Source organism: Nelumbo nucifera, chromosome 8, assembly GCF_055504915.1.
Source record: "Nelumbo nucifera cultivar China Antique chromosome 8, China Antique-T2T, whole genome shotgun sequence".
NCBI classification, from domain to species: domain Eukaryota; kingdom Viridiplantae; phylum Streptophyta; class Magnoliopsida; order Proteales; family Nelumbonaceae; genus Nelumbo; species Nelumbo nucifera.
Genome location: NC_142656.1, coordinates 4,214,280 through 4,238,459, shown reverse-complemented (window position 1 = coordinate 4,238,459; position 24,180 = coordinate 4,214,280). Strand labels below are relative to the sequence as shown.

At 39.8% G+C, this 24,180-nt stretch overlaps 1 protein-coding gene across 9 annotated transcripts; it reads right to left on the bottom strand.

Moving 5' to 3' along the window:
* Positions 1-6,425: 6,425 nt before the first annotated feature.
* LOC104600646 (large ribosomal subunit protein uL10c-like) lies at positions 6,426-14,677 on the bottom strand. Of its 9 annotated transcripts, none has more exons than XR_735706.3 (5): positions 13,812-14,677; positions 11,630-11,877; positions 10,707-10,775; positions 10,441-10,489; positions 6,426-8,296 (listed from the first exon to the last, which is right to left on the bottom strand). XR_735706.3 is itself a non-coding variant. In XM_010263717.3 (2 exons), the coding sequence occupies exon 1, from the start codon at positions 14,522-14,524 to the stop codon at positions 13,838-13,840; it is 687 nt and encodes a 228-aa protein (XP_010262019.1). In that variant the 5' UTR covers positions 14,525-14,677; the 3' UTR covers positions 6,426-8,296; positions 13,812-13,837. The 9 variants fall into 9 exon arrangements, 1 of the variants encoding a protein (XP_010262019.1); XR_016079169.1 differs by lacking the exon at positions 6,426-8,296 and adding an exon at positions 8,406-9,477; XR_016079170.1 differs by lacking the exon at positions 10,441-10,489.
* Between the last annotated feature and the right edge of the window lie 9,503 nt (positions 14,678-24,180).

Sequence of the window (24,180 nt, the reverse complement as noted above, 5' to 3'; positions counted from 1 at the left end):
AATATCAGTCAAAATTTAGGGAGAATATCCGGTCAACCCAGTTCAGAATTCTTTAACCTTATTGATGCCAAATCCTCCACGAACAGGATGCGATTTATGGGGCTATTGGTAAATTATGTGAGTTGCAGAGTATTTTTCCCCCAAATTTTATGATATATTATTGCCAAGCCACACATCCGAAATATCTCAACACTTATAATTGAGGCGTTTAGAAGGGTTTTCATGCAGTGGCTTATAACTTTAGGAGGATTTCCAACAGACTACGACTCATGTTTGGTAAAACTCCCAAATTGACTTTCTAAGCCAAAAACCTTTGAAAGCAGTTCAGTGAAAGCAGCTGAAACAATGCTTCAGTACTAAAAAGACTTTTTTAACCTTCCCATACTTTCCCTACTCTTTCCTTAAAACCAAACACAGCTTTATTAAAAATGATGATAACTAGATCAAAAAGAGGTCAGGACTCAAGAGCCATGCCTATCTGATGATGCAGAAGAAAAGAATTCCAATTTGTGAATACTAGTTTCTAATTGGCATGCAATTTGGGGTTCATCAAAGTCTTACTACTTCACTTCGAATTTCTTTTGACCGAAAGAAAGAAAATGAAATGCATATTTTTCAACAAATCCCATCCATTCCATTAGAAAATTTTGTTGTGCAGATGTCAACCATTATATTGGGCTGTTCTGTGTTCGGTTTGATACAAGACAAAAATAAAACAATTTTTAAGGAATTTTGTGAAAATTTTTAGAAGGTGACAGCGTACAATGCACAATGTTTACAATAAATGATGCTGAATTGTACGTGATGGTGACTGTTTATACGTAGTAGTTTTCAGAATTTGGATTTAGTTAACGTGATGGCTGTGTAATGGGCCGTGGTGGAATCAATGATAAGGCCTCACATCAGCTATAAATGCTAAGTGAGAGATTGAATGGTGGTAGGTCATACGCATTTTATGAATGGTATGGGCCATTATCATTGATTCCACAGCCTTCTACATAGCCATCGCATTGAATTAATCCAATCTAAATTTTCAGCTTTACAGCCCATTTTACACCATCCCAAGGTGTGCATGATTTAAAGGGACAATCCGTTTGGATTAAATGAAAATTTTTAAATTTCAATAATTGAATTAGGACATCTCTACGACGGATATTATCATATTATTCGTCAAAAGTGGCCACATGTCCTAACTCCAATACCTAATATATAAGTGGGTTCAAAGACCATATATTAATGTATGAACTCGGATTTCCTACCCATAATACAATCTAGGCACATATCTCATAATTCAAGATGGCGATGTGTAACTGTAATTCATGACGGGTAGATTGTGGGTAGAGAGTAGTGAACAAGAAGTTTGTGTAACTGTATAATATACACATATATTTTGACCTTGAACCAAACCCTCCCCCCTCTTCTCAAAAAAAAAAAAAAGAAATAGAAAAGTATGGATAGGCCCAATGCAAATTTCTGAATTCCACTGCGAAACTATAAACATCTAGAATGTCAAAAACCCAAACTTCATACACCAATGTCCACCCATGAATTGACATCAATTTCGAGTTGGCACCCACCCCAATTGTACTTTAACCTAAAAGTTCTTACCCTGGACTAAACCATCATTCTCCCAAAAAAAAGAATAAATTAAAGATTTGGGCAATTCAATATATAAACATTTGATTGGATCTTGATTGACTCCCAATTAAACAAGGTGTTTCATGGATTAGGTCTGTGCCTTCTCAAAACAACTAAATTAAGGAACCTTTTTCGCTGTTCAAACATGAAAATTAGATTACAACAAGGTAATTCAACTTGGGTAAAAAGAACTGGTGTCCTCACCAAAAAAAACATATTTGTTAGACATGACAATAACTCATGATTCAGCGTTGACACCTGCATGTAATGGTTGAATATATATCTTGTGGATTTGGCTAAATTCATTGTTCACGATGAAGAAATCTTTTTATTTTGATGGGTGATTAGGAATTATATTTATAAAATTTATTTGATGTCTTCATATAGGCTTGAGTACTGTTTTTGTTTTTGACATAAGACTATGAAAGACTTCCGATTTTACCTATATAGGGTTTTGTTTTGATGTATTGTTTTTCTTTATTTTGTCTTGTGGGTTGGGTTGAGAGGGTGAGGTTGTATTATTTATATTTGGATTTTGGGGCACGACGGATTACGTCTTGTCTTCCCCTTTATTAATCTTTCTCGCTTATAATGGTTGATTAATAAAATAAAATTTTAAGATGAACGCCCCTCCACCTGGAATAAATTAAGTTAGGGGTATTAAATTTATTTTATATTTGACTTTATAAATTTATGTTAGTTTCATATAATATTTACAGATATTTTAATTAAATTGAATTTGGATTTTATCATAGGAGACTCATGTCACCTCTATTCAAATTCGATCTAATTCATTTGTAGCCCTATACATAAGTAACACAACAGCTAATGCCTTAGGGTTTAAGGGCTCATTTTGGGAATGCTGAAGCCTTTGGATTGCTTTCTTCTAGTTCTAGCTGCTTTGAAGAAGACAAAAAGTATTTTTTGGCTGAATTATAGCGAAAACAATTCTTAATTTCTTATATGCTATCTGGATGACTATAAAAATCCATCTAGAATATTTTTTATTCTATTTATATGTAAAATATATATAATAGATTTTTAGTAGCGTTTCAACCGCTTTTTTTCTTCATTCTTTCTTCTTTCTTTTTAAGGTGAATCAAACTGTATTTGATTGATCCAATATCACAATTTTGATACCGTCACTATAGCCATTGCCCCGGAATCGGATCTACTCCTCACACTTGGGTGTCTCACATGCACATTCACCGTGCATTGGGAATATCTCCCGTGAATAATAACTTAAAAGTACAGGAAATATTCCCAATACATGTGAGGCACGTGTGAGGCGCCCTTTATGGCGTATGCCCCCTAAAGTGGCAAGTTAAAACCCTCCCGAACAACCGAATGGGCACTAAGGGTCATGGGGTCCCCCCACTTGGGTGTCCCCTTGGTGCCCTGTAGTTCTTATTTATTTAGAAATATGAAGGAAAGAGTTAAAGTTTGCCTAATTGACTTTTACATTTGAAAAAGAGATACGGGATTGGCAATGGAAAAACTTTAGCTGTTGAGAGAATTTCTGGGAATGCCACGTTACCCTGAGAATGGGTAAATTAGTAATTACACCTTAATTTATTTTTACTAAAAACCAAATTATGGGCGTAAATAGGTGAACTGCCCAGAATGTGCCCAGCCCAGAAACTGTCTCAACAGCCTATGCTGTTTGGCCCCAACAGCCAAAGTTAGCCCATAGGCAATGGATTATAGAACTGTTCATGCGCTCTAGATGTCCCTATCCTACAGCTGTGCCCACTTTGCTTTGTCCACATCAGCACTATATGCTACAGACAAGCCTTACGATAATTAGGACTGCCAAGTGCCAATGTATTGAGTCTGGATTGGCTGGAGACAAAATCATGCACAACGGGTTGGGTAATCTATTACAAGTGAATATACCATAGTTTCGTATGTATAAGGTGTAGGCCCCATTTGAATAGGTGTGAGCATTATTTGGTTAAAATCGAATTAACCGAACTTTATTATATATATATATATATTAAAATATATAATTTATTATATATATTGTATTAATATATAGTGTTGACATTCAGTTTTAACCAAAAACCAAATCGAAAATTTCAGTTTCGATTGTTTCGGTTTTTCAATATTTCGACTTCAGTTCAGTTTTTCATTTAAAATTTTGGTTTATTTGATTTGGTTTTTAGCCAAATAGACCATTTGCTCACCCCTACATCTGGGCCCCATGTGTACAAAACGTGGCGTGTTCGCTCCTAATAAGTTGCCTAGACCACTCTGCATGATTTTATCTCCAATCTGATTTGCAATGTCTCAGGTCTGAACGAGATCAAGGTAGAATTGGTTCTGACCCAATAAGATAAATACATAGAACTGATCTGAACTAAAAAACTATAGGGTTTGCAAGTACTAGACCTAGAACTTACCCTATTACTAATTAGTCTAGAGGTTGGAAATTTCATAATAAACATGTAATATCTCTCGTTTTTTCTTATCAAAATATCTTATATACTCCTTTTAAAATTATACTCTCAGGTTATATATTTGTTGCACTTAAATTAAAATTTCAGTTAATCACATTTAAGACATTACATAATCTATTTATTTTTCATTGATTCATACCAAGGTTTAAAGTATCAATACATCCCGATACGACAGAAAGGGTGTATAAATACTTTAAATCCCACATGAGGGTTAATTTAAGGCATGCCCATCCCCTGAATAGGTTTTGACCCCAAAAGACCTGGATTTTGCATATCAATAGATGACTGATACAATACAATATGCATGATACAACGCATATTGTGTCGAAAATGTACTTTCACATTTTACAAGATGTACTTACCATTAGGCTATGTTTGATTTTAAAGAAAATAAGAGAAAGATAGAAAGTTGAGGGAAAGATCTTAATAGGTTTTGTGAGATTCTTTCAGAACAATTTCCTTCAACTTTCTTTCTCTCGTTTTTTTCAACCAAAACAAACATAAAGAAATAGAACGTTGAGGGAAAGTTCTCATTTCTCAACAAAATTTATGAAATTGTTGAAGAACTTTCCCTCTCAACTTTATGTTTCCCTTTTGTTTTCTATTAAACCAAATACAGCCTTAAAGACTTCAACAGCTTAATATGACATATCGCTTTTTCACTCGTTTGTTTACGCTTTAGTTGTTTTGCAGGCAAATACCTATAAAGAATTATATAATATGTTTAAATGTTAAATGAATAATTGCATTGTATGCGTGTTTGTATATATACACTTCTGTAATGTTTGGTCTGGTTCAAAAAACTCAGAAAATTACAGTCTAATAAATTCTTAGATCAAACTACATCATTTTTAAGATCAGACCAATTGTTCCGATTTGGTAGTCTATATTAGGGGTGTCAATGGACTGGTTTTGGGTTGGATCCCGTCCAAACCAAAATCAATTTAGATGGATTGGATGGACCAACAAGAGATATTGAATTAGACAAATCCGGACTTAATGGTCCATGGTATTTATTGGATTGGATTGGACTTGGTCCATCTATAATGAATTCATATTGGATTGGGTTGGATTGAGTCATTATCTGATCTATTGATATAACATATAAAATACGAATATAAGTGTCAATAGACCATGTTTGAGTTAGAACCAATCTAAATTAAAACGAATTTGAACAGATTGGATGAAACATGAAATTGGATTGCTCCAAAATATTCATTAGATTGGATTGGACCTGGTCCATTTGTAATAGATTCACCTTGGACTAGATCATCTTGGACCAAATCCTATCCAATTGATAACCATACTCTAGACCATATAATAAACCCTCCTAATTGGCGCTGGTATTCATCAAAATTCACTAGGGAAACAAAGTTCTGATTGGTCAAAATTCTTTGGGTATAATACCTTTCTGGCACCATAGATATATGTGGAGAAAAGGAAACTAGCATATTGGATCTACTTTTGCAACTTTATGGCTAATGAAGCCCACATATTACATATGCTTTTAAATGGGTGGTGGAGACCCCTTTAAAGCATTTCCCGTATCATGTCTTTCCGACAGCATAGATTTTTCCTTTTATCTAAAACGAGATCGGCTTCAATGCCCATAAGACCATGTTCACACCATTTTGCACAGTCCCTTGCAGTCTTGCATTAGGAATAACTACTCCCTATAAAAAAAGCATACAAATGCAGAGATATTTCCAATGCAAGGCTGCAAGGGACCTTATTAAAAGTGTGAGCACAGTCTTGCGAGCATGAAGCCGATTTCATCTAAAAGTGAGGAGACATGCCTGGATTTGCACGTGTTTTGGTTTCTGACACGGTTCAGACCTGAGACACACCCGGTCAGATCCGGTTCTGCATTTGGGTATGAGTATGGAGTAGGGAGTTGGGAAGGCTCTTCCAACAACAATTACAGCTCGAATTCTCTCCGGCTTATCCACCAGCCGGACCTCTTCTACGCAGATGGTCAAGGTTTTCCAAGATCAAACGCAGTCTAACGCTGTGCTTGATGACGTTGCTTGTATGATGCTTGGATGCACCAGGTCGAGTCTCAACTCTCAATGTGACCGCTGCGGCGAAGGAGGTTGTCGTCGGTTAGAACTTGGAAGGCTCATTTGTAGTATAATGTCGTATGACAGTGCGAATCTGATCACACCTGATATCAAGTGGTTAGGGCGACTTGGACCAAGCATTATAAATAGGGTAAATTACAAAGATCTCTCCGTACTATGGGGTTTTTTATAAAAACTCTCTATACTTTATTTTGTGATAAAAAGCTCCCTTATACTATAACCGTGAGACAAAGCCCCCTTCTGTTAGTTTTCCGTTAAAATTCACCATTTTAATTCCCATGCTACCCTCTTAATAAATATTCAAATAATTGGAAGAAAAGCATTGTTCATCTTCCCCCAACCACACTGTACACGAACAGCAGCAGCGATAATCCCCTTTCTCTCCCCGCTTCCCTATGTTTTCCGTTCCTCTCAGTCACAGCCGCCAACTCATTGTCGAGATGCTCAGCCGACAAGCAGTTTCTGAGTTTCAGTAAACAACAGTTATGAGTAGTGAGTGAAAACGGTAAAGTTCACGGCCTTCGATTGACTTAAACAGTTCTGAGGCAATGCTTTCTCTTCTCCCGAGTTCATCGTCGTCTCTGAAGGTGTTAATCCCTCTTTGAACCAAAGCGCTGTAGAGATGATCAGAGAAGTTTTATACGAGTGCCTTCGCCTCTGAAACTCAAGAGTCAAGAAGACATCATAATTCCAACGAGTAGTACTAGTAGGGGAAGGAGACCATGGAAAAGCTACCCGTGTTCTCTCCGCCATGGAAGCACGAAAGTAGCTCCTGGAGATCAAGCAACGTCTTCAGACCCAAATCCACTGGATGGTGGATGCTTCTCGATTCTGAAATTTGATCCAAGTAGGGATGCAGTGGATTGGGTTAAGTGGTGAGTCCGCCTTGCTCCGATCGGATGTCAGGTTGGTTTAATCAAATCAATCTTCGGTAAATCCATCTTGATTTCCCAATTCCTATGTAGCTCCAGGAATTCAGAACAACCAAAAGTTACGGATAGTGATCTTCTCTTCAAAAGGAAAGAGCTGCTCTAGCTGGTGTTCACCTGAGCTTAAAGAGCTTACCCTGCTTGATCTGTGGCCGTCAGCAGAAGCCGACTTTTTCTGCTTCTTAGGATCTGTTTTCAGCTGCTTTGAACGACTAACAGCCGGCTGACGTTGCAAGAGTCAACCACCATTCACCAATATCAAATTCACCATAATCACCAAAGCCGAAGCCGACAATGCCCCTTCTTTGTCGCCGCTGCTGTTTGTATCGTGAGATCGGGGAAGATGAACAGTGCTTTTCTCCATATTTTTTATAAGGGTAGTATGGGAATTAAAACGGTAAATTTCAACGGAAAACGGAAGGAGGTTTTTGTGTCACGGTCATAGTACAAAAGCGTCTTTATCCCAAAACAAAGTATAGGAGGTCTTTGTCTAATTTACCCTTATAAATAAAATACCTGAACAATGTAGGTTGCCCATGCAAGAGCAAGATATTAAGACTGATTAGAGGAAGATTTTGTGAAGAAAAACAGACTACTGGCGTTGAGTTAATTTGGCTTTCAGTACTTGTCTCAAGTGTACGTATCTGCCACTGAAGCTACAATGGAAAGATTGCTTATGACTGTGGGAAAAACAGACTACTGGCTCTTGCTTTACTTGGTCTCCTATTGTAGGAGAAATAAAAAATCATTAGTGATATTTCTGTCTGTTGCAATAGAAGTGTGAGTATCGATTTCCATTGCTGTCATTCTACTTGGTTTTTCAATGTAAGGACCAGGGGATGGATTGGTTGTTTATGTCCTGTTTAGTAAAACAGATCATACGGACCAGAGGATGGATATACAGAAAGACATCTCAAAGTAGTGCTGTTTTGCATTCAAGAATTCTTCCTTATCATGCATGTCCTTGATAACTGCAGTACTTTGCGTCTGGCATATGGAAAAAAGGTTCCAATTTATAATATCCATAAGATGTTTGCAATGCTATTCATCAATGGGAGTCTAGTTCTTAGTCCCAATCTAATGCTTTGAACATAATCCTCAACAGAACCAATTAGCCTCTTCATTCATTCATCATCATCATCATCGTCATCATCTAAGCTTTGTCCCAATTATATTCCTTCATTCCATCCTGTTCAGTACCATATCCATTGTTAAACTAACCTCTTCATTACGACCTTAATCAACAGTAAAATGCAACTTATTGCTGATAGAAAAGATACTAGATCAATAAATGCAAATTAGAATTTTTATTGGCAACTCGATCTGGCCTTTGGAATACCTTAAACTGCAGAATTACATGCATAACAACACATCAAGCGGCAATTCGATCTATGAGAGATGGTGTGCAGTGCATCTTGAACTCTCAGGGTTCCAGCCCCTAGTTTCAGGAAAACCACACTGACTTTGATGGTGGCGCCTTATCAATAATACAGGTTGGATTTTCCCTAGGCTATTTTTGGCCACACTGCACACTTATGCAGAATTTGATACGGTTTAAACATATAAACAAATTATGATGGCAAAGCATGCATCACAATCACAATGCCTTTCTTTCTAGTTTATTTTATATATGCAAGATTTTGTTTGACTGTCTAGCTACAGTTGCACATGCACTGCTAAAACATTAGTCACAAAGATGATACTTTGTCAATTAATTTTCTCATGCTAATAATGGACGCTCTAAAGAGCACAAACAACAATATACAGTCTGCATTCTGTCATTAAGTGTTTCTCTTTCATTGCCTTCCAGTATTTACATCATCACTGAGTATTTTAACAGATTTTTTATGGGCTTTATTGGGATTTCAATAGCCTGGGTCTTCAAGCCAATGATGCTGTACTGTAAGAAAAGGCTGCATAAATGTTTTCCCTAAACATGCCAATAAATTATTTATTTTACTTATAAAATATAAAATGGAAAAATTGTTTGCAAACCGCTCTTATTCATCCATCTTCTGGAAACCTTAAAACATGTATTTATTTCTCCTATTGAGTTTGATAAGATGATTGGTCCTTGAATCACTTGGATTTTTTTTTTTCTTTTGTTCTTCATTCTTCAAAGCCCTGGCTAATCACTTGGATTTTTTTTCTTTTGTTATAGCTTGGCTTACAACAGGGAAGGTGTCAATAATACTGATCTAGACTGGAGGATGCTAACATGCAATTTTGCCAGCTTCTTCATTATTTGTTTGGCCAGCTAAACAGCTGTTGGTGATGGCAGGCCTACATCATTTGGAGAGTAGACACTGTACTCTCTTTTTTCAATCTTCAGTAAAGCATTGTCTCTGTTGCTGATGAACAAAGCGCTCACTAAACATTAAAATTCAGAGAGATGTTAATAGGAAAATTTTGGATGCATTCATTTATATCAGCTACCTTTTGGGGAAAACAGAAAAAATATATATATATATTGCATAAGGGTGTGTTTAGGGACTGTTGTTGCATGATGCTGACCATCTACTCTGTGCCCACCTGTTATTTTCACTTGAGCTAAGGTGTTAACAGTATTGCAAGAATTAAGGATGGCAAAATTCCTCAACTATAATAATCTTTGTGGTGGAGGGAGATTCTAAGTCTAAGGTGGTGGTGGTGGTGGAATGGATTAAAAACAAAGGACCTTGGATGTACAGGCACATCATAAGGTAATGCAGCTGGCTAGGGAAATAGGAACATATTCACTTGGGTTAAGAGATCAGCCAATGGATTGGCTTACACCTTAGCTAGGCAAGAGGCTCTTCGACAAGAATTACATTGTGGCTGGGTTTCTCATAGAGATAGAACTGTACCTTGAAAGATAACATCTGGAAGGGGGATAGGTAATCTGGATAATTGGACTAACCTACCAAAGAAGGATTCATTGGGAAAAGGCGACTTTTTGGGGTTCTCTTCAAGTGGATCAGGAGAACAGCTAATGGTTTAGCTGACTCGCTGGCAAAGCAAGGAACTGCTAGGGAAAATCTGTTTTGGGCTGTGCTGTAATTTGTGAATTAATTGTGGAGTCCATGGGGTCAGCATTCCAGTAGTGAGTGCTTGACAGTTGTACTCTATCTTTTTCAGTAATGAAAGCTACCCATTTCAAATAAAAAAAGACCTTGAGAAATTTCTAAATATGGGAAATTGGGAGGTAGTGTAGCAGAGAAGAATAAAAATAACGGTCCATTTGGTTGCCGAGAAATAGTGGGATGAGAAGAAATGAGATGAGAAAGGATGGGATAAGAAAGAAAAATTTTATTTTCTTATTTTTGGTCACTATGTTTGTTTGCTGAGACTTACTATCCTACAGAATCTGCTTCCAACGTTTGGTTGATGAGAGCTGGCAGATCTGCAAGAGAAGTTTATGTTGTTAGGACAAATAAATCGTGAAAAAATAAATAAATTCATATTAGATTTGTAACAAAACACTTTTGGTTTAGTAGATCTATACAATGAATAGGGGTTTATAGCAACAAAAAAATAAAAGGGTTTTAGATCTAGCAACCCAATAGCAAAGGGTTAGCAAATGGAAAAGATATGGGAAGAAGATGAGGATGAAAACTGACCTTCGTAGAAGATGAGGATGAGAACTCCGGTCTCCAAAGATGAACCCGTGCTCCTTGTCCGCTAAGCACCTGAAACACATGGAAGGAAAAAATGTTCTTGATAAAAAGTGCAAAAAAAAAAACGTGAATGATGTGTGAAACGGAATCCTATCTCCTTGCCGTCTGAGAAGACGAAGACAAGGTTACCTTCACCGGAGAGAGGAAGTGGAGTGAGATTGCTAGTTGCACCCAGACCAAAACAGGAATGAATTTGTCTTGGACCCCTCCACCAGCTGGTTTCTTAAAACTAAACTTTGATGAGAGTAGTAGAGGGAATCCTGGACACTCGGGAATTGGGAGTGTGTTTAGGGATGAGAATGGGATTGTTTCAGCCATCTTCTCAGGCCCAATTGGAGTGGGTGATTCTCTCGGAACCGAGATCTATGCAGTTATGGAAAGAGTCCAGAGAGCTAAGGAGATGAGTATAAGAAAACTTACAACTGAAGGGGACTCAGAGGTGGTGGTAGGGTGGCTGAATAAAGATAATAGTGGGTTATGGAATTACAACAATGAGAGGAGGAAATTTAGGTGGTTGGTTCAAGAGATGGAAGTCAAGATCAGTTGGGTGAAAAGATCAGCTAACTCTTTTGCTGATGGGTTAGCTAAACAAGGGGTGGAGAGGGATTCTAAGCTTTGGGCTCAGTTGTAACTCTTTTTTCCTTTCTTGGGGGCTCAAGCCTCAGCTGGAAGATAAGAAAGTTTATCTTCCCCTTTGTAATTATTTTTCTGATTAATTAATTAAATGTGTTATTGATCAAGAAGACAAAGACGATATCTTGTCTCCTTGTCGTTTGAGATCTGAGATCGAAGTTGATGGAGGAAGAGAAGGGTATTTTTGGTGGAATAAAACACCAAATAGCGTGAAATGGAATGTGAGTACTTACCGGAGGCCGTAAACCTCGCCAGAGATGAAAGATAGGGTGGTTGGAGTTCGGACCGTTGCAGAGGTGGGAGATGAGAATAGTCCACCCTCTACAAAATTTTCTCACACTCGTCACGCAACTTTCGTTTCTCACTAGGGTCACACCTATTTGGTGAGACCCCGCGTCCCTTATTTTGAGAACACTAATCCCATCTCATCACATCATATCTCTCGAAACAAACATGATCCACGTCGCGCGAACCAAACAGACTGTAAAGGTGAACCTTTTGCTAGTATTGTTAGAAGCATTGGATATAGATCTAATCAATAGAATTTATTAGTGAGAAAAATACCTTACAAATGATTTAATGAGAGAAAATGAGAGCTAATACCTTGAATATAAAAGTTAATGATAGAAAATATAATGAGGTGAAATCCTTTTGCTGATTATTAAGTTTAAATCTTTAATTATTAATGAAACCCTTTTGCTGATAAAAAAATAGAATGAGGTGAAAAGTAGTAGTTCAAATTACACTATCTGCCCTCACAACCAGAGAGAGACCAAATTCAAAAATAGGGGTATTTTAGTCATGAAGAAAGTTTCACACCCTTGTTTATACTTTATAGTAGTATAAATATAAAGATTATAAGTTATTTGGTTATCTATCCAATCAGACCAATCCCCCCCACACACACACACAAAAAAATAATCCAATAACAAATTACGGTCATTTTAAGTAACATGGTTTAAGAATGTGACAAGATTAGAAAGTTTTTATGTTTAGGTTTGTCTTTAAGCATATTTGAGTAGGGGCCTTTACTTGGCACCCCTCTCAATATAGAGAAGTGGGATCAAACCCACATATTTGTAGGCTCTCAATGGTAAGTATATCTGACTTAATAGCTTTTATCTTTTACAATTTTTGTACCATGTGCTTATGGTATCAAGTTCAAGAATGCTGATCATTTGTCACTCAATTAAGTCAGAACATGCATTGTAGGAATAGATACAGAATACTCAAGAAAGGAAGATTGGTTCCATCAGATTGGTAGTAAAATTATGTAAATGTTGCTTTTTTGAAATACTCTATAGCATTATAATAAAAAAATATTGCATCAGCACTTATGTACACCAGGAGACTGCATAATGGGAATACATGAATGTGAAGAAAGAACTCATGTGTGTGCAAAAAGACTATAAGCATTGAAGTAACAGCTATGGGGTACTCCCCTAAATTTGTTGTAGATTGCCAACCATTAGTGAAGGGTGCCGCTGACTTTCCCTTGTAGCTCTCTTCTAGAAGGCAGACTTTGTTTTCTAAAAATATGAGAACTCCTATCTCCCCAGATTATCCAAATGATAACCCTTTTGGTTATAGCTCTTGGAAACCAACCATAAAGTGGGTTGACCAAGCCACGATCTCAATCTCTATTCCCTGTTCCATATTTTTCTGCAACAATTTGTCTCCAAAGTTCACCTTTGTTAGTGTTGGGTCTCCAAAACTAGTTAATGTTGACATCTATCAGCCTTCTTATTCCTAACTCACCTGGATTTCTAGGAGAATACACATTTTTCCAATTGATTATATGGAACTTTAAATTATTTCTAGAAGTATGGCTACACCTTGATGAGAGGTGCTTTGCCTCCTTCAGATATTTCTAAGTAGACAGCTTCCTTAAGATAGGCACTTGGTCTCTAATGGATTGTGAAATGCATTTGCTCTCAAGGGTAAGCCTAAGTATTTAGAAGGAAGTTTGTCTATGTTACAACGTAGCATTCCAGATTTATCACATCAATACTGATTTGCAGGATTTCTATTTCCTAGCCTTTTATTTTCAGTTTAAGGGATGGGGATCACAATAAAGCCCATTATCACAGGTACCAAAAAACAGAAGAGATCAATAATATCGTTATATCCCAAAGGTGTAGCCCAAGTAGAGCCAAAAACGGGGATAAAGTGGTTCCATACCTTTGCAAGGCTCTCTGACATCTATGACTTAAAAATTAAAATTGCTCAACGGTTTGATGACCCTTTTCAGGTTTCATCCAAGAGATAAAATAATTGATCACAAAGTGTGTGTGAATTGTACAATGAAAACTGAGAACCATAGAATTACAATCTTCTGGTTGAAGTTTAGCTAAAAAAATAGAGAATTTACCATCAACCAACACATACAGACGTACAAAAATGAGAAAAACTTACAGCTCCATAAAAAGCGCCTGATGCTTCTATTGCCCACCATCCTCTTCCAACTTCTGAACATATGCTTTTAAAGTCATCACCAAATCCCTCGCCGGCGCCTGGAGCGTACCAACCAATGCCGATGCAGGGCTTTGAAGCGAACCCAACAACTTGGCATAAATCTCAGCCCTCGTCGGCATTGTCTCTAGAGCCTTGAAATCAAAGGGCCCATAAAACTTTCCCTCAAACACCGCCCCCGTGAAATCATTGTCTTCCAACTTCTTCTCTTTCTGGAAACTTCTGTACGGTTTCAGCGCTTCAGGAATTTCCTCAGTGTGAACAAACATCCAGGCACTCATGCCCTTCATGCAAGGCTTCAGAGCCTCCCACGGCGTACCTTCGACAGCTTTGCCGACAAGCGTGTTCTTGGCGACGACGAGCTTGACGGATTCCGGAAAACTCCGCCTGAGCTCTTGAAATTGCTTCACTGTGAAGCCCTTGTACTTGATTCCAGCGACAAGGTAACAGTTCTCTAGCTGTTTCTTAACGTTTTCCACCGTTTCTTCCTTCTTGGTTCGGCTGATAGCGGCGCGGATTGAAGGGAAATGAGAGGTTCTGTGGGTTGTCGGAAAAGCTGTTTTGGGCTTAAAGACTGTTGTTGTGAAACCGTTCAGCGTTAGCTGCTGAGAGGAAGGTGCCTTCGAGGAGGGGAATGCACAGAGAGAAACTTCCATTGCGGAGGAAAGGGTGACCTATAGACCATACACCTTATCTTCTCGAGTGCGGGATGGAAGAACGCGAAAAATGAAAGGAGAGTATCGTTAGCACCTTGCTCGCACATGGCATTCAAAAGAGCATGTACATATGCACTACTTGGTGCGTCCCTTGCTTGGCCTACGCTCACATGTAAGCTGCAAATTCTTCTTTATCAGACGCATAGATATATTTTAAGAGATGTATCACCATCTTTATCAGACGCATAGATATATTTCGAAACATTATAAATATTTTAATAAATTATAAAAATATATAATAATAGTAAATATAAAATCTAAATTAGGTGTATATATATATATATATATTAAATTAATATATTTTAATGGTTTTATGAAAAAATATATTATAGTTAATTATAATTTTGTTAAAATTCCTTTACTTAACTATAATTTATAAATTATAATTCTTAATTTTTAATGTTTAATGGGATGGAAAAAAACCAGCTCTCTTATCCAACCATAAAATATGCATTAACACTACTTCTAAGTGAAAATATACTTAATAATTATTTATTATTTCAATAATTATTATTTATTGTTTATTTTCAAAAAATATAAAAAAATAAATAAACATTACATAATATATTCAAAAAATATTTATTAGAGAAAAAATTTCAATTGCCTTGCGGAATATATGATAGATGATCCATAGAATTATAATATATTCAATCATTGTGATCAAATGATAAAATATAATTAGTTAATTATTTATTTTTAATTCTATAAATATAAAAATAAAAAAATATTAAAGAAGAAATTTCAATTGCTCTATGAATATGATAGATAAATCTATAGATCTAAAACATATTTAGTGTTTATATGCAGAGAAAAAAATTATATTTTCAAATTTTTTGTTAATTTATATTTTCCCCAAATATCTCATGAAATTTCCATAAATCTATAGATAACATAAAAAATGTGATTTTGGATGTAAGAAATGTAGATTAACATAAATTTATACATTAAAGAAAAAATAAATGATAAGATATTATAAAAAAGTGAAAACAATTACTTATTTTTTACCATATTTTCTCAAAATTTGAAAAATCTTCAAAAAAAAAAAGCGATTCACACTTGTTTCTTGTAAAATTTTGCAAATCTATCACTCTAGGAATAAGGTTTGGAGTTTTAGAGTCATTTGGGGATGAAAGAATCTTACTTTTTTCCTTTATTTTTTTTTCGGTTTTTTGCCGTATCTTTTTCGTCGATACGCTACCGATACACCTCCTATACGCCCCGATATGGGTCCGATACACATGAAAAAAAAACGATACACACGATTTCTATACATATCCTGTGTCTATTTTTAAAAGATATTAGTAGGTGTGTCGTATCAAAATTTTAAACCTTGGTCTTATTAATTTCCAAAAGCTGTTTTAGTGTGCAAATAAGATATTACACGTGTCAAAATATTAATGTAGTTAGTTACCTTTTAAAACACAAGTGGCATACTCGGTGTTCGGTATCTATAAATACTCAATTAATGAATTGTTTCGCTTGTCTTGTGCATTTCATTCAAAGCTTAGATGGTATTAGAGCTGCAGGTGTTAGCTCCTTTAACATCCCTTTTTGCTTTTCAGACAGTCTTGTTTTTTCGGTAAGTCAGTTCGGTTGCTCGTGCTCTCAGATCTAATGAATCGATTGATCTGAGAAACAACTCGTCTTCAGTTTATCATTCTAGTGCTTTTTCTTTATCCGCCTTCGGATTTAAAAAATGACAATACAAGGGTTTATTTGGCAAGTCTTTTTGAGAAGATCTTTTTGTAATTCTGACAATAAAAAATGCATTGAGCTTTTGACATAAGATCTAGACAGTTCAAAGACCGTTTGGCAGATACATGTCTTTTTGTGTTTTCTTATGCGAGCATAAAACGCAAAAGACACGAAAAACTCCATTTGGAGCTTCCCAATATCAGCCCAAAATGGGCTTTTTGCATCTTTTGGTGGCTAAATCCAAACGGAAATAGACCGAATTTCGGTCTACTCGGCTTATAAACAACCGAAAGACCGCACGAAAAGACACACCAAACACCCCCAAAGTTTTCTTTCAAATTCTTTTGATTTCTACTTCAGTCCTGCACCCTATTTCTTCATATCAGTACTCTATTTCTCTTTACCAGCAACAATTAGTTATCCGTTCTTGACCAGCTCATCATGTCCACCGAAGGAAATACTGATAACTTCACCGATCCTTCCTCACCCTACTATCTTCACCCCTCAGACAGTCCTGGAACTGTCTTGATTTCTTGTTTGATGAATGGTGACAATTATCAGACTTTGAGGAGAGCAATGATCAATGTTCTTTGTGCAAAGAACAAGATGGGATTCATTGATAGAACAACCGTCAAACCTAATCAATCCAAGGTTTCAGATCTGCTTGCATGGAAAAAATGTAATTCCATGGTATATATCATGGATATTCAATGCTCTGGCTCGTGATATGCACGACAATATAGCTTACATTAACACAGCGCAAGAAATTTGGCGAGACCTAGAGGAACATTTTTTTCAAGGCAACGCACCAAGAGTGTTCCGTTCTAACATCCTTGGAATGGATCCCTTACCAAGTGTGGCCACGATTTATGCCTTGATCCTGCAAGAAGAGAAGCATCAGCTCGTTGCCAGTCATCATGCACCAGCTATTGAAGCAGCTGCACTTCAAGTAGCCACTGGTTCTTCCAAAGGAAATTCCAAGAATTCTAAAGACTCCAAAGATCGATTCCGATGTCATGCTCTCACTGTAACAAAACTGGTCACACTAAAGATTGATGTTACGAACTGGTTGGGTATCCACCGTCATGGGATACAAAGGGAAAATCCGGTGCTAAATCCTCTGTTAATGGTTCAAATTCTGCAGTAGGTTTCAAACCACCATCGTCTTCACCTTCTCTTGCTGCTGTTGTCGACAATTCATCTCCTATAGCTGGATTAACAACTAAGCAGTATCAGCAATTGCTTTCCTTGCTCAATGTTGACAAACAAACATCTGATGTGGCTAATTTTGCTGGTAAGGCCTCCAACCACCATTTGGATTATGAACTCTAATGTTTGGATTCTTGATAGCGGTGCCTTAGATCACATGGCACCCACTGATTTAGCATTTTAAGTCTGTCCAATTTCCAAATAGAAATTTAATACCTGTCCTGTTCACCGGTCATATACCTCTCACACCAAATGTCCTGCTACGGGATGTTCTCTTTGTTCCTAGTTTTAAATGCAATATTCTTTCCATCAGCAAACTTATTGCTGCCTTAAATTGTGTTGTGCATTTCTTTCCATCCTTTTGTGTACTGCAAGACCTGACCTCCAACATCCTGATTGGATTGGGCACTATGCGTGATAGGCTCTATTACTTCCAACCCATTCAGCCATCATTTGCTTCAGATGTTGCCTCACGATCACTCGCCCCGAGATTACATATTTAGTTCATGTTCTCAGCCAATTTCTTCATGATGATCCACGGCAAGAACATCTTGATGTTGCAATGCATGTATTGCGTTACTTGAAATATTCACTAGATCATGGGATTCTTCTGCCTACAGCGAGTGATCTTTCAATACGAGCTTACAGTGACTCTAATTGGGCTGGGTGCACAACCACTCACAAATCTACTTTGTGACTCTTGGTGCTTCTCCATTATCATGGAAAACCGAAAAGCAACCCACCGTGGCGTGATCTTCCGCAGAGGCAGAGTGTCGCTCCATGGCTGCAGCCACCTATGAACTCCTCCGGCTGAAACGTTTTTTCTCAGATTTGGTCTTAACTCACCCTCAACCTATGTGTATATTTTGTGACAATAATGCAGCTCTCCACATTGCTGCCAATCCACTGTTTCACGAGCGCATAAAGCACAATGAGCTTGACTGCCATTTCATTCAGGAGCATCTGCAGCCCAACACCATTAACACTGCTCATCTTTCTTCTAAACTACAACCTGCAAACATTTTCAGTAAAGCTCTTGGACGGGATCACTTTTAGGCCCTTCTACCCAAGTTGGGCATTGTTACACCTCCTGCTCCAACTTGAGGGGGAGTATTACACATGTCAAAAGATTTATGTAGTTAGTTACCTTGTAAACACAAGTGGCATAGGCGGTGTTCTGTATATATAAATACTCAATTAATGAATTGTTTCGCTTGTCTTGGACATTTCATCCAAAGTTTAGATAGGATGGTAATTTCTACCCTATCCAGTGGTATGGTAATTTCTAAACCTAATCGGTAGTACTAGTTTTCGAAATTTGGTGATTGAAATTGAATGGAAGCCGATCCGTAAATCAGTTGATCAATTTGGTTCATTGGTTTTTCAGTTTTTGATTTGTATAATATTATAAATCAATATAAAATATATAAATATATATAATTTACATGGATATATTTAATATATATAATTTATATAAATACATTTAATATATATGCTAGTCGGTTCAGTTAACTACCGTTTTTTTTTTTATCTTGGTTAACTGAAACTAAACTGGTATCTTTAGTTCTTTGAAAATACTAAATTGATCGATTCAATTAACTAAATTTTTTTTGTTCGATCTTATCAATTTGGTTTTGATGAGGGCAAATTTGGCCCTCCAGTGAAATTGCGACACGTGGTACCTCGTGACAACCAGGCAAACACCCAGGCAACAACTTACCAAGTTGGTGTCCCACCCGGGCACCGGTCTGGCTGGCCTGGCGCGACCTGCACGCGGCCTGGCGCGGCCTGCGCGCGACCTGGCGCGGCCTGCCCGCGGCCCGTGCGCGACCTGGCCGACCTGGATCGGCCTGGCACATGATCCGACCTGGCCGACCTAGCCGCCCATAGGACGCCCACCGATAAACTCGGCATGCATACCCCACGAGCTCGGTATCTCACCAAAGAGCTCGCCAAGGAGCCAGGCAGGCTCGACAGAGCTTGCCACAAGCAGCTCAGTAGAGCCCCCCCGGGCAGCTCGCCACTTGTAGGGTAGCTCGGTAAAGGAGTAGTTTGGCATATCATAGGAAGATCTCCTGCCTGAACCTGGCCTAGACACCGACCCACCGACTAACACAGGCACCGACCTGACAACCTGGCCTAGACACCGACACAGGCGCCGACCTGGCAACCTGGCCCAGACACCGACCCATCGACTGACGTAGGCGCCGACCTGGCCGCCTGACACAAGTGCCATCCTGACGACCTCGAGGAGTTCACCACCGTACCCCGGTTCTGACGGGATGTGACGAGTTTTACCGTTTGGAGGCTTTTCATCCACCTAACCCGCGAGGACTCCGATATATAAAGACCCCACCACCCAAAGGGGTGGGGGATGGGGAAAAAAGGATGGTAACCCCTGCTCTCTAGCTCTCTCATTTCTCTCCAAGCTCTCTGTAATCAGAAGGCTAACTTAGGCATCGGAGAGTCCTCGTCGGGAAAATACCCCCGGGTCCTCTGATTCAGTTCTCGCAGGTCCCTCAGCTCTCGCCGCCTACAAAGGAGAGGAAATCACCTCACGCAAAGGGTAGTCGGGTTGCGCTGCACTGGGGAGCTCCACCATCCTTTGAGTTGAAGGCCGCCTAGGAGAAGGTCAAATGACGAGTCCACAAGGGAGTTCGCCACCAGGGAGTTCACCACCAGGGAGCTCGCCACCAGGGAGCTCACCACCAGGCAGTTCACCACTGGGCAGTTCGCCACCGGGCAGTTTGCCACCAGGGAGCTCGCCACCAGGCAGTTCGCCACCAGGTAGTTTGCCACCAGGCAGTTCGCCACTAGGCAGTTCTCCACCAGGGAGTTTGCCACCAAGCAGTTCGTCACCAAGTAGCTCGCCACCAGGGAGCTCGCCACCAGGCGGTTCTCCACCAGGGAGTTCGCTACCAAGTAGCTCATCACCAAGGCACGTCACCACCGGGTCAAATAACGAGGTACTTGGCCAAAAAAAATTATACATCACAAAAAATGGTATGTGACCAGAAACGGTTACATCAATTGGCGCCATCTGTGGGAACACGCTACAAAAAGCTAAGTTCTCATCCTACTAAAGCTAAGTTCTCATCTTACCAAAGCCAAGTCCTCACTTTTTAGAAATTGAAGCTATCGCTTTATAGTTTACATTTTTTATGAACTCAAAGACTATGCAGGGAGCTAACAGACTAAGTAGCTCTACCAACCTTACATTCAATTCAGATAATGCCTCATCAGTTCTCTCCGCAAGGTCCCCCCTACAAAGATGAGCTCTTCGTGGCTTCCACGGGAGTTGGCGGCCAATAGACTACATAGGCGCCCTTACCGGTCGAGCCTTCCAAGGCTCCCGTGTGAGCTAGCAACCTAAAGTTAGTAGTGCTGCCCCCGAAGGTCGAGCTCCTAGTAGCTTCTTGTAGGAGTGGGTGACCGGCATTACGAAGCTGATGCAGCACAATCATAGCTCGGCACCTCACAGGCAAAGCCTACGGGCCACATTACTGCTTAAGACCCAATCGCCTCTCCGACACGGGCAAAGTAAAAAAAGAGTAGACTACAAGTCACTCCCAAATCCTATGGGCCACATTACTGCTTAAGACCCGGTCGCCTCTCCAACACGGGCAAAAGTCAAAGAAGAGTAGACTACGAGTCACTCCCAAAGCCTACGGGCCACACTATTGCTAAATATCCAGTCGCTTCCTCAGCAGGAGCAAAATCTGCAAAAGTGAACTATAAGTTGCCCCAGAGCCTAAGGGCTACACTACTGAACTGGTGGAGACCCCCTCGCCTTACTGGCAGCTCGCCACATACAGGCAGCTCCCAAAGCCTAAAGGAATTGGATCAGCACTTACTACCTCGTCGACTTACGGGCCGAAAGAAATCTACTCCCTTTGCTGAGTTACTCTCAGCTCGGGAGTGGGGGGCAATTGATGAGGGCAAATTTGGCCCTCCAGTGAAATTGCGACACGTGGCACCTCGTGACAACCAGGCAAACACCCAGGCAACAACTTACCAAGTTGGTGTCCCACCCGGGCACCGGTCTGGCCGGCTTGGCGCGACCTGCACGCGGCCTGGCGTGGCCTGCACGTGACCTGGCGCTGACCTGGCACGGCCTGCACGCGGCCTGCGCGACCTGGCCGACCTGGATCGGCCTGGCACATGATCCGACCTAGCTGCCCATAGGACGCCCACCGATAAACTCGGCATGCATACCCCACGAGCTCGGTATCTCACCAAGGAGCTCACCAAAGAGCTCGCCAAGGAGCTAGGCAACTTGGCAGAGCTCACCACAAGCAGCTCGACAGAGCCCCCCGGGCAGCTCGCCACTTGTAGGGTAGCTCGGTAAAGGATTAGTTTGGCGTATCGTAGGAAGATCTCCTGCCTGAACCTGGCCTAGACACCGACCCACCGACTGACACAGGCGCCGACCTGACAACCTGGCCTAGAAACCGACCCACCGACTGACACAGGCGCCGACCTGACAACCTGGCCTAGACACCGACCCGCCGACCAACACAGGTGCCGACCTGACAAGCTGGCCCAGACACCGACCCACCGACTGAACTAGGTGCCGCCCTGACAACCTGGCCCAAGCGCCGACCTGGCCACCTGACACAAGTGCCATCATGACGACCTCGAGGAGTTCACCACCGTACCCCGGTTCTGACGGGATGTGACGAGTCTTACCACTCGGAGGCTTTTCATCCACCTAACCCGCGAGGACTCCGATATATAAAGACCTCACCACCCAAAGGGGTGGGGGATGGGGAAAAAAGGATGGTAACCCCTGCTCTCTAGCTCTCTCATTTCTCTCCAAGCTCTCTGTAATCAGAAGGCTAGCTTAGGCATTGGAGAGTCCCCGCTGGGAAAATACCCTTGGGTCCTCTGATTCAGTTCTCGCAGGTCCCTCAGCTCCCGCCGCCTACAAAGGAGAGGGAATCACCTCACGCAGAGGGTAGTCGGGTTGCGCTGCACCAGGGAGCTCCACCATCCTTTGAGTTGAAGGCCGCCTAGGAGAAGGTCAAATGATGAGTCCACAAGGGAGTTCGCCACCAGGGAGTTCGCCACCAGGGAGCTCGCCACCAGGGAGCTCACCACCAGGTAGTTCACCACCGGGCAGTTCGCCACCGGGCAGTTTGCCACCGGGCAGTTTGCCACCAGGCAGTTCGCCACCAGGGAGCTCGCCACCAGGCAGTTTGCCACCAGGCAGTTCGCAACTAGGCAGTTCGCCACCAGGCAGTTCTCCACCATGGAGTTCGCCACCAAGCAGTTCGTCACCAAGTAGCTCTCCACCAAGGAGCTCGCCACCAGGGAGTTCACCACCAAGTAGCTCATCACCAAGGCACGTCACCACCAGGTCAAATAATGAGGTACTTGGCCAAAAAAAATTATACATCACAAAAAATGGTACGTGACCAGAAACGGTTACATCAGGTTCAATTTTCAGTTTTTCATAATTACCCCTACCTGGAGGGTATATTCCCTACCCGCCTCAATGGGGTGGTTTTTTTGTTTGAAAGATGGATTTTGGGATGAGAATAGGTTCCAGGATTCTACAACCCGTTCAGGTACAAATAGGGCACGATGTTAGGATAAACATGACCCACTTTGACCTGTATATTGTTGAAAAACATATGAACTTTTATGTATTAGCTATGGAATTTAATACTATTTTGAATTTTATGGTAAGGATAATTTATATTTTATGTATTTTTTTACATGTCTAAATCAAATAATTAGAATTTTTGTTGTTAATGTTATTTTGTTTATTTATTGCTTATGTATAACAAAAAATAATAAGAAATTAGGTGCGAATTCTAAACACAACCTGCCTTACCCTTGAATGCGAGAAGGGTAAGGTCCGAAAAGAGGGTTAATCCAACCTGTTATGGATTTTGGGACAAATATAGGTTGAGAGGTGGGTACGATTTAGAATTTACAATACATTATTTTAACTTTAGGCCCTGTTTTATATGTTTTACCTTTTATAATCCACCTTTTTGGATTTTTTTCCTTTAATTTTAAGCATAATAAGAATGCTTATCTTGAATAGATATTGTGCATATATATATATATACATATTTATGTATGCATATATGTATCCATACATGTAATTATATGGCCCCGTTTGTTCGTCGATATTAGCAAGGGCTAAGTTAATCAAATGGGCAATTTACCACAATCCCTGCATTTTGTATATTGCTATATTGGGTCCCATAGTAAGTCAAGACATTAAAGAGTATCAATTACCTAGGTCCCCAATATCCTCATGGGAGGTGGGTAAGTAACTTATCGGCATGACTAACATACTATTTTTCCCACCTCTCTCTTTACCTAGATAACGTTGGAACCTCTCTCTTTACATGGAAGGTGTATTTGTACAAGAAGTTGGAAACCTCACTTACATGGGGCAAGTAAAACCTGGGAAACACTTGTCCAAATAAATATGATTACCTAGGTAAGTGAAATCAAATGGAGCCTATATGTGTAAAGTCACATAGGAGTTGGACCACCTAAGGGGTATACTTCAGCCTGGTCCAAATAAAAAATACTGATTTTGGGCTCAAACCTAACCTGAGGATGAAAAATCTAACCCATCCCATATAAAAATTGTAGAATGGGTTAATCCAGCCTTCCAAGTTTTATTTATTTATTTATTTATTTTTTTGCTACTAATGAAGTGAGAGTAT